General features: G+C 45.9%; 1 protein-coding gene across 2 annotated transcripts in view; it reads right to left on the bottom strand.

The window, feature by feature from the left end:
• Positions 1 to 7149: 7149 nt before the first annotated feature.
• Positions 7150 to 13724, bottom strand: part of QSOX2 (quiescin sulfhydryl oxidase 2) — a 28077-nt gene continuing 21502 nt past the window's right edge. For both annotated transcript variants that reach the window (XM_081897822.1, XM_081897823.1), the window contains exons 10-12: positions 13382 to 13532; positions 9914 to 10102; positions 7150 to 7883 (exon numbers count right to left, since the gene is read on the bottom strand). In XM_081897822.1, the coding sequence (XP_081753948.1) occupies positions 7390 to 7883; positions 9914 to 10102; positions 13382 to 13532 (834 nt within the window). In that variant the 3' untranslated portion in view covers positions 7150 to 7389. The remainder of the gene's footprint in view (positions 7884 to 9913; positions 10103 to 13381; positions 13533 to 13724) is intronic.

The following is a 13724-nucleotide window of genomic DNA, read 5'->3' as shown; positions in this document are numbered from 1 at the left end:
TCAGGCCAGATAAATCTCATTTCTTTCTTTCTTTTTGATAGAGTTACAAGGTTGGTGGGTCTGGGGAATTCTGTGGGCTTAAGTTTTGATTTCAGCAAGGCTTTTGACCAAGTCCCACATTGTATTATTGTGAGGCAACTGGTAAAATGTGATCTGAACGAGGTAACTATTAGGTGGATTTGTAGCTGGTTGACTGACTGAACTGAAAAAAAATGTTCACCAATGGTTGCTCATCATCCTGGGGAAAAGGGACAAGTGCGGAGCCACAGGGTTCTGTTCTGGGCCCGTTGTTGTTAAACATCTTTATAAATGACTACGATGAAGGTTTTGAGGGGATGCTCATCCAATTTGCAGGTGGCACCAAAGTGGGAGGGATAGCTAAAGCTGCAGAAGACAGAATTGGAATTCAAGATGGCATTAACAGATTGGAGAATTGGGCCCAGACTAAGGCAGAAAGAACCAGCTGCTCAAAAAAAAGACGGGGAACTCTTGGCTTGCCAGTAGGATCTAGGGGTCTTAGCAGACCACAAGCTTCGCATGACTCAACCTGTAATACAGCAGCAAAAATAAAAGTGAATGTTATTCTAGTGTGGCAGATTAGCAGCCAAACCTAACAAATGCATATTCTTACTAGTTAGCATGAGAAATGGCTAAGGCCATAGAGCTGTGTTGCTGATACATAGATACGCAGAACATAGAAATACCATTGGTAGAAAGGGCTCTGTGTGATGTCATTTCCCTTCCTCTCCAGGAGAGAAAGTAGTATATTGATACTTCTTGTCCCGCCTCCCTCTCTCTTCCTTTGACCAGTGTTAGATGTAGACATGCCTCTTCCTTGCTCCAGTTTTAGACACATGCCTGAAGCTGGTTATAGCTGTTACTGCTACTGTTGCTGTGAACCAATGCATGATTATAAAATGAATCTTATTTTTAAACTTACTTTACAATTGTTGCCTGATATTTTTGTTAAGTGGGGTAAGAAAGGGGGAGCCAGCTTACTTCATAGCTGAATCTGCTGAAAACAAGGTTTTGAACCCAATTCCCATGCTTTTAATTTTGCCTTAAGTATTTTGAAACTTTGTCCAACCCACACATATAGGTGCCTGGAATGAGAAATTGCAATTAATATATACTCTTCTACCCATTAAAACCCATCCCATACAGAGCAGAGCGACCAAGATTCTCAAAGGTATTGAAATCTTATGAGGAACAGTTGAAGATGTTAGGGATGTTTAGTCTGGAGAAGAGGAGAGGGGATATGACAGCCATCTTCAGATATCTAAAGGGCAGTCACATGCAAGATGGAACAAGCTTGTTTTCTCCTGCTCTTGGGGATAGAACCTGAACCAAAAGCTTCAAGTAAGAAGAAAGGAGAATCCTACTAAATATCAGGAATAACTTTCTGAAGGTAAGACTCTCCTTCTTTGGAAGTTTTTAAAGCAGAAGTTGAATGGCAATGTCAGTGATTCTTTAGCTGTGATTCCTTCATAGCAGGGGGTTCAACTTGATGACACTTAGGGGACCATTCCACCTCTACAGTTCCATGATTCTATAACCATCCTTGAATTGAAGGGCACCCAGATGAGATTCCCACCTCTTCCTGGTGGAGGAGATCAGTTTCATTACCTGGGGCAGGGCAGGGCTTCTATGGTAAACTGTGTGATATTTCCCAGATCATTGATTAATTATGACCATAAATAACAATAATCCAGGGTATATGAGGTGTTAGAGGAGGAGTAATGCCTCTGGTGGAGGACGTGTTCTGCTACTTCTGGGATAGTTTGCCTTTGGTCCCCACCCTGTTCTCAAATCTTACCTGTGGCTCCTACATGCTGTCATTTTGTAACAGCAGCCACACCCCATTAAATTACTTTGACTGGCCGGCTAAACCAGGTGAGAGTAGCTGATGTATCTCAAACCCTTGATGAATTAGGGTAGAGTTTTCATGTGTGTAGGTGTGTCATGTGAACACTCCCCACACTCCTTCCAGGGCTGGAAATTGACTAGTCTAACCCCTGCTTTGCTAGTAAAATTTTATTACTGTGTCACAAAATGATGTATGTCTAAAAAGTGTGTCACCAGCATGAAAGGTTTGGAAAGCTCTGAGTTAGGGACTTCCCCTGCATGCAAAGACGGGCTCCAGCAGATGAGACCAATAGTGGGTCCAACGGTGAAGAAGGCAGTTTCTGCAAGTGCTGTAGAGGGAAGTGAGGGGCAGATGGGGCTCATCAAACCTCCACTGTCTTGCAGGATATCTTGGGGAGAAGAAATGGTTAAGGAGCAAACCCTACACAAATACTGAGTGTAGTCCCTAAGTCAGTTGGGTAGCTTCTGCTGCTTCCAACCAGAGTCCAGCTGCTCCCTCATTTTTATTGGAGGTTTTTAAGCAGAGCTTGGATAGCCATATGCCAAGGATGCTAGCTGGGATTCCCGCATGGCGGGGGTTGGTCTAGATGGCCCTTGGAGTGCCTTCCAGCTATACAATTCTGATCCTATGTGAAGAAAGCTTGCATACTAATAAGAGCAGGATAACTGGTGCTTAAAGTCTAGGAAGACACGGGAGAACCTCCCTCTCTTCACCAACTATAATCAATCCTGGAGCAGATTCAGTTTCTGCTGCCTTCCAGAGTGTACAGGTTCACCAAAGGGGGTTGACTGATTGCTATTCTATCCCACTTTTCTTCCAAGGAGCTCAAGGTGGTGCACATAATATACTCAAAGTGGCTAACCAGATGCTCCAGAGGGAAGCCCCTGAGCAGGATCTCAGCATAAGAACACTTTTTTGCTGGGGTCAAGTGAAAGAGGGGCAAAAGAGAGGCAGCTAAGAGAGGACAAAAACCACCACCTGCTTTGGGCAGTAGGTGGTGCCAGAGAGCAAAGAACCAAGTACCTTACAGGTAAGAAAGAGGGGTAGAATCAAACATGCAAACTACATCCAGGGGGTTGGACTAGATAGCCCTTGCTGTCCCTTCCAACTCTACAGTTCTGTGATTAAATGGAGGCCGCGAAAGCAGCACATAGAGAGGGATGTGAATGTGGCTTGTAACTCAGAAAGGAGAAACATGCAGATGGCAGGTTAGAATAATAGAATTGTAGGGTTGGGAGGGACTCCCAAGGGTCATCTAGCCCAACCCCCTTCAATGCAGGAATCACAACTAAAGCATCCATGACAGATGGCCATCCAACCTCTGCTTAAAAACCTCCAAGAAAAGATGCTCCTTGCAAACTTGGTAGCCAAACACCATGTGGATTTGCAAAACTGCCTGCAAAATCTCAAAACAAAATCAGAACCACAAACCTCTTGAGATCAAGCTCCACTGACCACAGGGAAGCTCACTGCACACCCATTTCCTTTTTTTAAAACGTTGTCCATTTTGGAAGGGCCTAGTCCACAGTAGCCTTCCCCATGTATTTAAAGTGTGTGGCTTCTCCTAATAAATCTTGGGACCTGTTGTTTACCTATCACAAATCTAGTTTCCTGCACCCTCAGCAAACTATAGTGCCCAGGATCCTTTGTGGGAAGGCTTAGGGTTTAAATGTCCACTGTGTCCGAAAGACTGTATTCTTGGTCACTGCTCCCAGACAACTCTGGCACTCCCATCCTAGTGAAATTAGACTGGCTTCCTCCTTGCTGTCCTTCCCCTGGCAGGTAAACACAGTATTATTCCAGCAGGCCTTTGAGAACTGAAAACAACAACAACAGCAACAACAACGGCTTCTCATACTGCTGTATGTGTCTTTGCTTTAATTTGTTTTAATCTTTTATGGTTTAATTACTTTTTACCTATTCATAGAATCGTATAATTATACAATTGGAAGAGATGCTGGGGGTCATCTAGTCTAACTCCCTGCAATGCAGGAAAATCAACTAAAGCATCCATGACAGATGTCCATCCAACCTCTGCTTAAAAACCTTCAAAGGAGAGTCTACAACCTTCCAAGGAGTTCCAAGCCACTACAGAACAGCTCTTACTGCCAGAAAGTTCTCCCTGGTGTTTATTTGGAATTTCCTTTCTTGCAACTGGAAGCCATTAGAGTCCTACACTCCAGAGCTGTTAAGGCCAACTTCAATCCCTTTAGTAGGTTTCTGGAGCACCAACTCAGTTTCTTGTGCATTGATGAAGCTATTATCCCCAGAACCAGGTGTTCCCCTGCGGTTTGTAATACAGTGGTACCTCGGGTTAAGAACTTAATTTATTCTGAAGGTCCATTCTTAACCTGAAACTGTTCTTAACCTGAGGTACCACTTTAGCTAATAGGGCCGCCACACCCCTGGAGCATGATTTCTGTTCTCATCCTGAAGCAAAGTTCCTAACCCAAGGGTTAGTGGAGTCTGTAACCTGAAACGTCTGTAACCTGAAGCGTATGTAACCCGAGGTACCACTGTATTGCCTCCCTCCCCCTCAAGATTTAGCTTACAGCTCTCCTTATCAGGTCCACGAGACCCTTAGCAAGCACATTCTTGTTAACCCATTTCCTGCCAGAAGGCCTTCCTCAAAGAAGCAGAGACCATGGCCCAAGAAGCCAAACTTTCCTAACACCACCACCTGAGCAGCCAGTGGTCTACTTCAGGTATTTTCTTCTCTCTTCCTGGGGCACGTCCTTCAACAGGAAGGAGTGTTGAAAATACCACCAGTGCTCCAAGGCCCTTCAGCTTCCTGTCCAGAGTCCCCTGCTATACACTGAAGGCTGTGTCTGGCAGTTTTATTTGCACCTACATGAATCTAAAGGAAGGGGTTGTGGTCAGTGGGCTTTATAAGACGTGGCAACTTCTCTGTCACATTCTGACTCTTTGCACCTGGAAAGCAGCTTGTCTGTCCCCCTCCGGGATATACTGTTACTTCCACACATTCTGCCTCTGTCCCCCTCAGCAGTGAGTCACCTATAACCCCCACACTTCTCTTCCTCCTCTGGAGAGTGACAGGGTTTGTTTTGTACATAGTCTCTCCCACAGCCTCCTCAGTGTGTTCTGAGGTCTGCAACTGTTACCCTTACTCCCTTGGTGCAGAATCAGTGTCCAAGGTGAGGGCACGGCATGGATTTTGCAGTTCCAGTGACACAGCATGGCTGCTGACAATTCTGCTTCCATGTGCCACATTCCTCCAGGGATTCATCTCCTGGAATGGGCGACCTTCTTTATTTTTTATTATTTAATAAATTTGTATAACAGCCTTGATCTGAAGATCAGGACAGTTCACAAATGCAAAATGAGAACACAAAATACACAGTAAAACAAAAACAATAACCCTCCTCCCACAAACACATTTAAAAGACCATATAATGTCAATCAGCCAAAGGTCTGGTTGCTGAAAAATGTTTTTGTTTGGTGCCTAAAGATATGTAATGAAGGTGCCAGGTGAGCCTCCTTGGGAACAGCATCCCACAAGCAGGAAGCCACTGTGGGAAAGACCTGTTCTCCTGTTTTCAGCATCTGGACCTCTTGTGAAAGCACACAAAGGACCTCAGATGATGATTGCAGGGTCCTAGCTGGTTCATAGGGGAAGAGCTAGTCCTTGAATTCTGGTCCTGAGCGAATTAAGGTTTACAAGTCAAAGAAAGCACTTTAAATTTGGCCCAGAAACTAATTGGCAGCCAGTGCAGTCAGGCCAGGAGCAGTGAAATATGTTCCCAACAGTCTTGCCCCAGTGAGCAACCTGGCCACTGAATTCTGCACCAGCTAGGTTTCCAAACCATCTTCAGAAGCAGCCCCACATATAACAGGTTGCAGTAATCCAACCTAAAGATTACCAGAGCACAGACAAACGAGTTAGGCTATCCCTGTCCAGATAGGGGTGCAGATGGGCCACCAGCAGAAGCTGATGGAAGGCACTCTGAGCCACTGAGGCCACCTGAGCCTCAAGGAACCACAAAGGATCCAGAAGTACCCCAAAGCTATGTATATGCTCCTTCAGAAGCAATGTAATCCCATCAACAGCAGGCAACCTCCCACCCATACTATTTAGGGAACCACCCCATAACAGTGCCTCAGTCTTATTGGGATGGAGCTTCAGTTTGTTGGCTGTCCTACAACATATTACTGAAGCAAGGTAACAGACCAGCACATCCACTGCCACACCTGCAGATGTAAAGGAGAGCAGAGCTGTGTCATTGGCATATTGCTGACAACCTACTAGATATAACACCACAGTCTACTCTGCTCAATTGAGAAATTCCTCATCTTGCCCAGTAGCTCCAAGAGTGGATAGATCAGTCTCAAGTTGCTAGACCTTCTCTTCCAGCAAGGCAACCAGCTTGCACTTGCTACTAGTGTACTTTTGCACGTTCTCCAGCAGGAAGACAAACATGGCACAGGTGTTGCAGGTCACTGCAGCAGCTCCCTCACTCTCCATGTCTCTTGGTTCTACACACACCATGAGACAGCACTCTGGGCTTCCCCCTTAAACTCTCCCACTAAACACCCTCACAAACACCCTGTCCATGAGCTCCCAGAAGCTGCAGTTAAGCAGAACTGCTGCTGGCTGCTATCTCCTCTTCCAACTTACTGCCTCCTTCAGCCTGTCTTCTTCTCAGCAGTGGCCACAGCCCCTCAGACCATGTGCTCTAGGAGAGCACACAGCCACACTCACAAACTCACAATCAAGCTTCCAAACAGCTCAGACAAGCAACCAGCCTTAATCCAAAAGAAACAAGCTCACACTCTTCAGTCTCCTCCAATCCCCCGCCATACGTCCCTATTTACAAGACTTGATCACAAACTCCCAGAGGCTGTAATCAGCAAAAGAAAATTATCTTTTAAATAATATATTTTAGATGTTTTTGGCTTTTCACATTTATTCCATGTTGTTTTAATTTGTGGATGACGCCTAGAATCCCAGTCTGGGGAAAACTTGGGATATAATAATAATAATAATAATAATAATAATAATAATAATAATAATAATAATAATAATATTTATAGTACTTTCTCAAGCTGCTGCCCCCTGGCTGCCCCATCATTCCAGTGTGATCCATGTTTCCAACGGGCTGAGCATCCCACCTGGGGCAAGCTGGATTAGCAAGCCTCCCCACAGCAGAGTATTCAGGAAATATTTGCTATAGAAGAGTATTTTTGTTTCCTTCAGAAACCTGTTTCAAAAACAAACTCCCTACACTTCAAGAAACCAAGGTGTGCAAGACCAGTGGAAACACTTTAATGTCTGAAACACTTTAATGTCTGTGTGATGTGTGTGTTTGGCAGTTACAGGCACATGTTTCAAATCCAGTCCATCCCACAACAGGGAACTCCAGGAAAAGCAGTAGATGAACACTTGGAAGGAGGGAAACCCCTTTCCCAGAACAAGAAATACTGCTTTTTGAGAAGAAGAAAAAATCCCTGATCAAAAACCTTAAAGCTGCAGGCCAAGAGAGAAACCGGGGCTTCCTTCTGGCCTAAACATATGGACGGGGATGCCACAATTTCCGGCGCTTGGACCTCATCCGGAAAAAAAAGTACATGATCATCAGGAAGAAAGAGGATGCAATGTAAAGGACAATGCAGAGGCTCATGTCGACATTGGAGAACCCTAGCCCCAGGAAGGAGACAGCTGGCTTCATTTCCTCCTTGGCCAAAGGCTTGTTTTGGTCTTTGGCTAGTAATATGTCCAATACGTGAGACTCAGGATCCAGCTGTCGTTCCAGATTAGGGATCCATTCTTCATTCTTTCTGAGGTTTTTCTTATGGGAGTTTTCGTCTTCCTCTTCTTTGGATCCCTCCTCAGTGTAGGTGTAGAGAATGTTGTCACTGCTGTAGTGACGCTTCAAGAACTGAAGGACTTGGGCTTCATTCCAGGCATGCAGGCCATTTCTTTTTTCATGGCAAAGAGGGCAAATGTCTGGTGTCGGCCACTGAAGTTTAGGGAATTTTGGGTCTTCGTTCAAGCCGCCTGTCAAGAAGGGATAGAGAATTAGTTCAGGAGCAATGCATGAATCACAGAATCATATAATTGTAGAGTTGGAAGGGACCCGAAAGGCCATCTATCCCAACCCCCTGCAATGAAGGAATTGCAACTAAAGTATTCATGTCAGATGGACGGATTACAAACCAAAGAATTAAAAAAGTGAATTTGCTTTACAAATCACTTGGCAAACTGCCAATATAATAATACTGTTAATACAAATCTTTGGTGCAATGACGTTTGGAAGGCTGCAGACAGTTCTGGTGGGCTCACTTTAAAAGGGAGATGGAAAACAATCAAGGAGATGGAGTGACTCCCTTATGAAGCAAATGGAGAAATGGGGAGGGCTCTTGTGCTTGGATCCTGCTTGCACATTTCCCATTGGGCCAATAGGTTGGCCACTGTGAGGACAAGATGCTGGACTAGATGGGCCACTGGCCTGATCCAGCAGGCTCTTCTTATGTCTTTATGTTGTTTATAATCAAAGTTCCATTTTTGGAGCTATGGCTTTCACTCTTTAATACTTGGTGTCCACACAAGTGGGCCCTGCAGTCCAATGGTGCTACTTGGAATGCCTCTTGTTCAAGGTTCCAGTCTGCCATTCTGTTTCCCAGGACACTTCTTGCCATTCTCAGTTTGGAGGAACAGATTTCCATGGTTTGTTAGACCACAGCTTCCTGTGACAGCTTGAATTGGGAAATTCTGGTTTAAGCATGGTATACAGACGAGGCATAGTTACTTTTGTGGGTCAGTTAGAATTACTGGATGAATAAATATGTTAATATAAGAACATAAGAACATAGAACATGGCCTGCTGGATCAGACCAATAGCCAATCTGGGACAGCATCCTGTTCTTGCAGGAGCTGAACAGTTCCCTGTGGGAAGTCAGCAATCAGGAACCAAGTGCAAAAACCCTCTCCCCTCCCATGGTTTTCAACAACTGGGATTTCAGAGGCATTGCTGTCTCTTACTGTGGACAGAGTATAGCCACTGTGACTGGTGAATTTGTCTAATCCTCTCTTAAAGCTATCCAAGTTGATGGCTGTCATTGCCTCCTTCGGGAGCAAGTTCTGTAGAAGTACCGTATTTTTCGCCCTATAGGACACACTTTTTCCCCTCCAAAAATGAAGGGGAAATGTGTGTGCGTCCTATGGGGCAAATGCAGGCTTTCACTGAAGCCTGGAGAGCAAGAGGGGTTGGTGCGCACCGACCCCTCTCGCTCTCCAGGCTTCAGGAAGCTATGCGCAAGTCTTGCAAGCCCGGCGGGAGGTCCCGTAGGTTTGCAAGGCTTGTGGGCAGCAGCCTGCAGCCCAAAAGCTCGGGGGATAGCGGGGAGGCGGAGCGCCGCCGCCCCGCTATTCCCCAACCTGATCTGGAGGCTGGCGGGGGGGGGGCAGAAGTAAGCTTGCTTCTCCCCCCCGCCAGCCCCACAAGCTCGGGGGACAGCAGGGCAAGCCGCTGCCCCACGGAGGCTAGAGAGGCTGTCCCTGAAGGCAGAAGAGGGAGACGGAGAACTCCGTCTCCCTCTTCTAGCTTGGGGATGGCTGCGCAAAGCCTCTGCAGGGCTGCGGAGTGCGCTGCCCCACAGAGGCTAGGGAGGCTGTCCCTGAAGGCAGAAGAGGGAGATGGAGCGCTCCGTCTACCTCTTCTAGCTTGGGGATGGCTGCGCAAACCTGGGGGGGGGGAATAAAGAATTTTCCCTTGATTTCCCCCCCAAAAAACTTGGTGCATCCTATGGGCCGGTGCGTCCTATAGGGCGAAAAATACGGTACTTTCTTTTCTCTCTACTAATCCTTCTGACACCAGATGTCCATGAGTTCTAGCATCAGAAGAGAGGGAGAAATATTACAAACTCTTATCATGTTGCTTCTTACTTGTATTTTCTCTAAACTAAAAGACCCAAACACTGCAACCTTTCCTCATGGGGGAGACACTCCACCCCCTTGATCATTTGGGTTCCCCTTTTCTGAAAGCCGAAGGAGAGACTGGTCATCTTGTCCCAGTTCTGCTTTCACACCTGCCAGACGGGCGTTCACAACGTTGTGCTTCTCCCAGAGCCACAGCACGGCCTCATCCAGGGTATTCACATCCTTCAGTGACTCCTCAGCCATCTCTTCAAAGTGCTGAGAGCATGCTCGGCACCCAAAGAAATCCCGAATGTACTTCCTCAGGACCTGCAGAACCACCTGGGGGTTGCCTTCAAAACCTGCAATGAGAGGTAGAAGGCCAGCAAAGCTGAATCAAAACCAAATTCTAAAACAAGCAGTGCCCATCAACATCCCCCATCGCATTTGGGCTGATTCACCTACAGCTCAATAGAAATGGGACTACAGGGTGATTTGTCATCCATCATGAAGGAGGACTTGGAAATGTGTGGAATGTGTTGGCAATGATCAAACAAAGTCCACAGATTCAAAAAGGAATACAAGATATAGATTACATTAACATTTTCAAATATTTTTAAATAATTGGTTGTGAAATTTGAGAGATGCCTTAAGTTAGACAATTAAGGGAAGAGTTTTGGGTGGGTGGGTGTCACACACATACACACACAATTTTTTTTAAAAATTATTTTTCTTAGCCTTGCTCTGCTTCTCCAGGACCTCCACCTTCTGCAGGAGTCTATTCCACTGTCAAGAAAGTTACCACTACCATAAGAAAGTTACTCCCAATGTTGACTTGGAATCTCATTTCTTTTAATTTCTCCTCATTAGCTAATGCCATAGAAAACAGAATCAGGATTCAAGATGACCGTAACTGTTTGGAGAACTGGGTCCAAAGTAACAGAATAAATTTTAATAGGGACAAACGTCAGATTCTGTACTTAGGTGGGAAGAACCAGCTGCACAAATATCAGATGGGGGACACCTGGCTTGCTAGTAGTACATGTGAAAAGGATCTAGGGGTTCTAGTATGAGCCAATAGTGTGATGCAGCAGCAGCAAAAAAAAGCTAAGGCTATTCTAAGCTGAATCGACAGAAATATAGGATCCAGATCAAGGGAAGTCATAGTACCACTCTATTCTGCCTTGGGTCAGACCACACCGGGAGTCCTGTGTCCAGGTCTGAGTGCCACAATTTAAGAAGGATATTGGAAATCTCAAGCGTTTGCAACAGAGGGCGACCAAGATGATCAAGGGTCTGGAAACCAAGCCTTAAGAGGAACAGTTGAAGGAGGTGGGTATGTTTAGCCTGGAAAAGAGGAGACTGAGAAGAGATATGATAACCATCTTCAAATATCTAAAAGGCTCTCATATGGACAATGGAGCAAGCTTGATTTCTCCTGCTCTGAAGGGCAGGACTTGAACCAATAGATTCAAGTCACAAGAACTTGACTAAACAAGGAAGAACTTTCCAATAGTAAGAGCTGTTTGACATTGGAACAGACTCCTCTGATAAATGATAAACTCTCCTTTGGACGTTTTTAAGCAGAGGTTGGATGGCCATCTGTCAGAGGACCTGTCTGTGATGCTTTGGTGGAGGTTCCTGCATTGCAGGGGGTTGGACTAGATGACCCTCAGCATCCTTTCCAACTCTATGATACTATGATTCATTTAAATACATTGGATTGGGTCCTGCCCTGTGGAGCATAGAATCATAGAACAAGGAGGAATACAGAATCATAGCAGTAAAGAATTGTAGAATTGAAAGGGACTCCCAACTGTCATCCAGTCCCCGGTCTAACACCCTGCAAAGTGGGAATCACAACTAATGCATCCCCGACAGGTGGCCAAATTCTTCTTCGAAACTGCCAGTGAAGGAGAGTCCACTGCTTTCTGAGGGAGTTCAAAATCTCTCCACAGAGCTGTTTTGCAGTAAGATTTGCAGAAAGATCTTGGGCAGCAAAGCACAGGGCTGGCTCATCTGGATAAATATGGGTGAATTATTCAGAGGGGATTGCTTGGATCACCATTTCTCCGCACCACTCTTGAGGGGTTTAAGACAGACGGAAAGACTCCACGAAAAAGGCTCCTTCCTTTGACCAGGCGAGGGATGCATCTTGTGTAAACAGCTGCCGTCACCCGCCCCCGAACTGCTGCGATTCAGGGTAACCCTAATCTTTAAAGTGGGCAAGTCCCATCAAAGCCCACCTGCGGCTGGCAGGATTAGGGGGAGAATCCGGCTTTTTAGTAGATGGGATTTAAAAGCAAGCAATAAGGGGGGGGAACACCTCCCAAGACCTAATCCGGCCGCCTGACCCAATTCTTTTGCCGTAAGAAGCGATAAAAAAATGTGGCCTGGTTTCAACGGACAGCAAAGTATGTGGAAGACACACAGAGACATGCAGACCTTCAACTTTCAACCTTCCTCTGGAATAGAAGAGTTGGCAAAGGAAATTCAATAGGGACAAATGTCAGGTTCTGCACTTAGGCAAGAATAACCAGGTGCACAAATAAAGCATGTGGGACATCTGGTTTGACAGCAGTACATGTGAGAAAGATTCAGCAGTCCTGATACGAGCCAAAAGTGTGATGCAGCAGCAAAAAAACTAATGCTATTCTACACTGCATCAATAGTAGAGTCTCAATCAATGAAAGTAATAGTACTATCCTGCCTTGGTCAGACCCCACCTGGAGTCTTGTGTCCACGTAAGGGCACCACAATTTAAGATATGGAGAAGCTGGAATTTGTGGAAAGGACTTATGAGGAACAGTGAAGGGAGCTGGGGATGCTTAGCTTGGAGGACAGGAAACTTAAAGAATATATGATAGCCATCTTCAAATATCTAAAGGATGTCACACAAATATGGAGCAAGCTTCTTTTCTGCTGCTCTGCAGGGGAGGACCCAAACCAGCACATTCAAATGGCAAGAAAGGAGATTCTTACTAGAGGACCTTTCTGACAGTAAGAGCTGTTTGACAGTGGAATGGTCTCCCTTGGAAGATGGAGGACTCTTCTTCATTGCGAGTTTTTAAACAGATGTTGGATGGCCATATGCCATGGATGCTTTCGTTAAGATTCCTGTTGGGCGGGGGGAGGTTGAACTAGACGGCCCTTGATGTCCCTTCCATCTCTACAATTCTACAGTTCTATGATGCTGAATTGCAGCTCTAGCCTGTCATACACTCCTCATCTTTTTATGACGCAGCCTTTTCTGCGACTGAGCCAAATGTTTTTGCAAACATGCTCATCACACAAAGACAGCACTTAGGCAGCTCCCTTACTTTGCTCCTGTGCAAACAAGTGATCCAGCTTTCAGTGCATGGTTGCAAGAAGCAGGGAGGCCAGTGCTTTCCCCAGAACCCCAACACTTTCTGTTGCACTTGAGCTGACTGCTTCTAACTGCAGTGCATGCCCAAAGGATGCCAGACCCGCTCCCCCACTCCTAAAATCAGCCTTCCTCTAACTGGTGCCTTCCAGAGAGGCTTTGGACTACAGCTCCCATCAGCCCCAGTCAGCAATGATGCTGAGGCTGATGAGGGTGGTAGTGCAAAGCATCCCTGGAGAGCTGCCTTAGACTCTCAGAGGGACCAGCCATCTCCTACCTGTGTTGAGCAGGACCTGTGGCCGGACAGCCGCCTGGACAGTCAGCATATGAAAGAGCTTCCAGAAGGAGCAAGGGTATCCCCGCAGCTCTGCCCGGCTGCCCTGGCACCCGACCCACTGGATGCGGCTGGGCAGGAACAGCCCAGAGATCTAGAAAGAGCCAGTATGTGTTAAACAAAACTACCAGTATCATCATGTCATTATATAAATCTTTGGAAGACAGTGTGCAGTTCTGATTACCTCAACTCAAAAATGGGATTACAGATTTGGAAAAAGTTTGGAAAAGGCCAACCAAAATGATAAAGGGGGTGGTACATGTTCCCAAGGAGGAAAGGTTGCACT

This window comes from Podarcis melisellensis (genome assembly GCF_964234715.1).
Source record: "Podarcis melisellensis genome assembly, chromosome: Z".
NCBI classification, from domain to species: Eukaryota; Metazoa; Chordata; class Lepidosauria; order Squamata; family Lacertidae; genus Podarcis; species Podarcis melisellensis.
The sequence above is the reverse complement of the archived record's forward strand: the minus strand, read 5'-3'. Positions and strand labels throughout refer to the sequence as shown.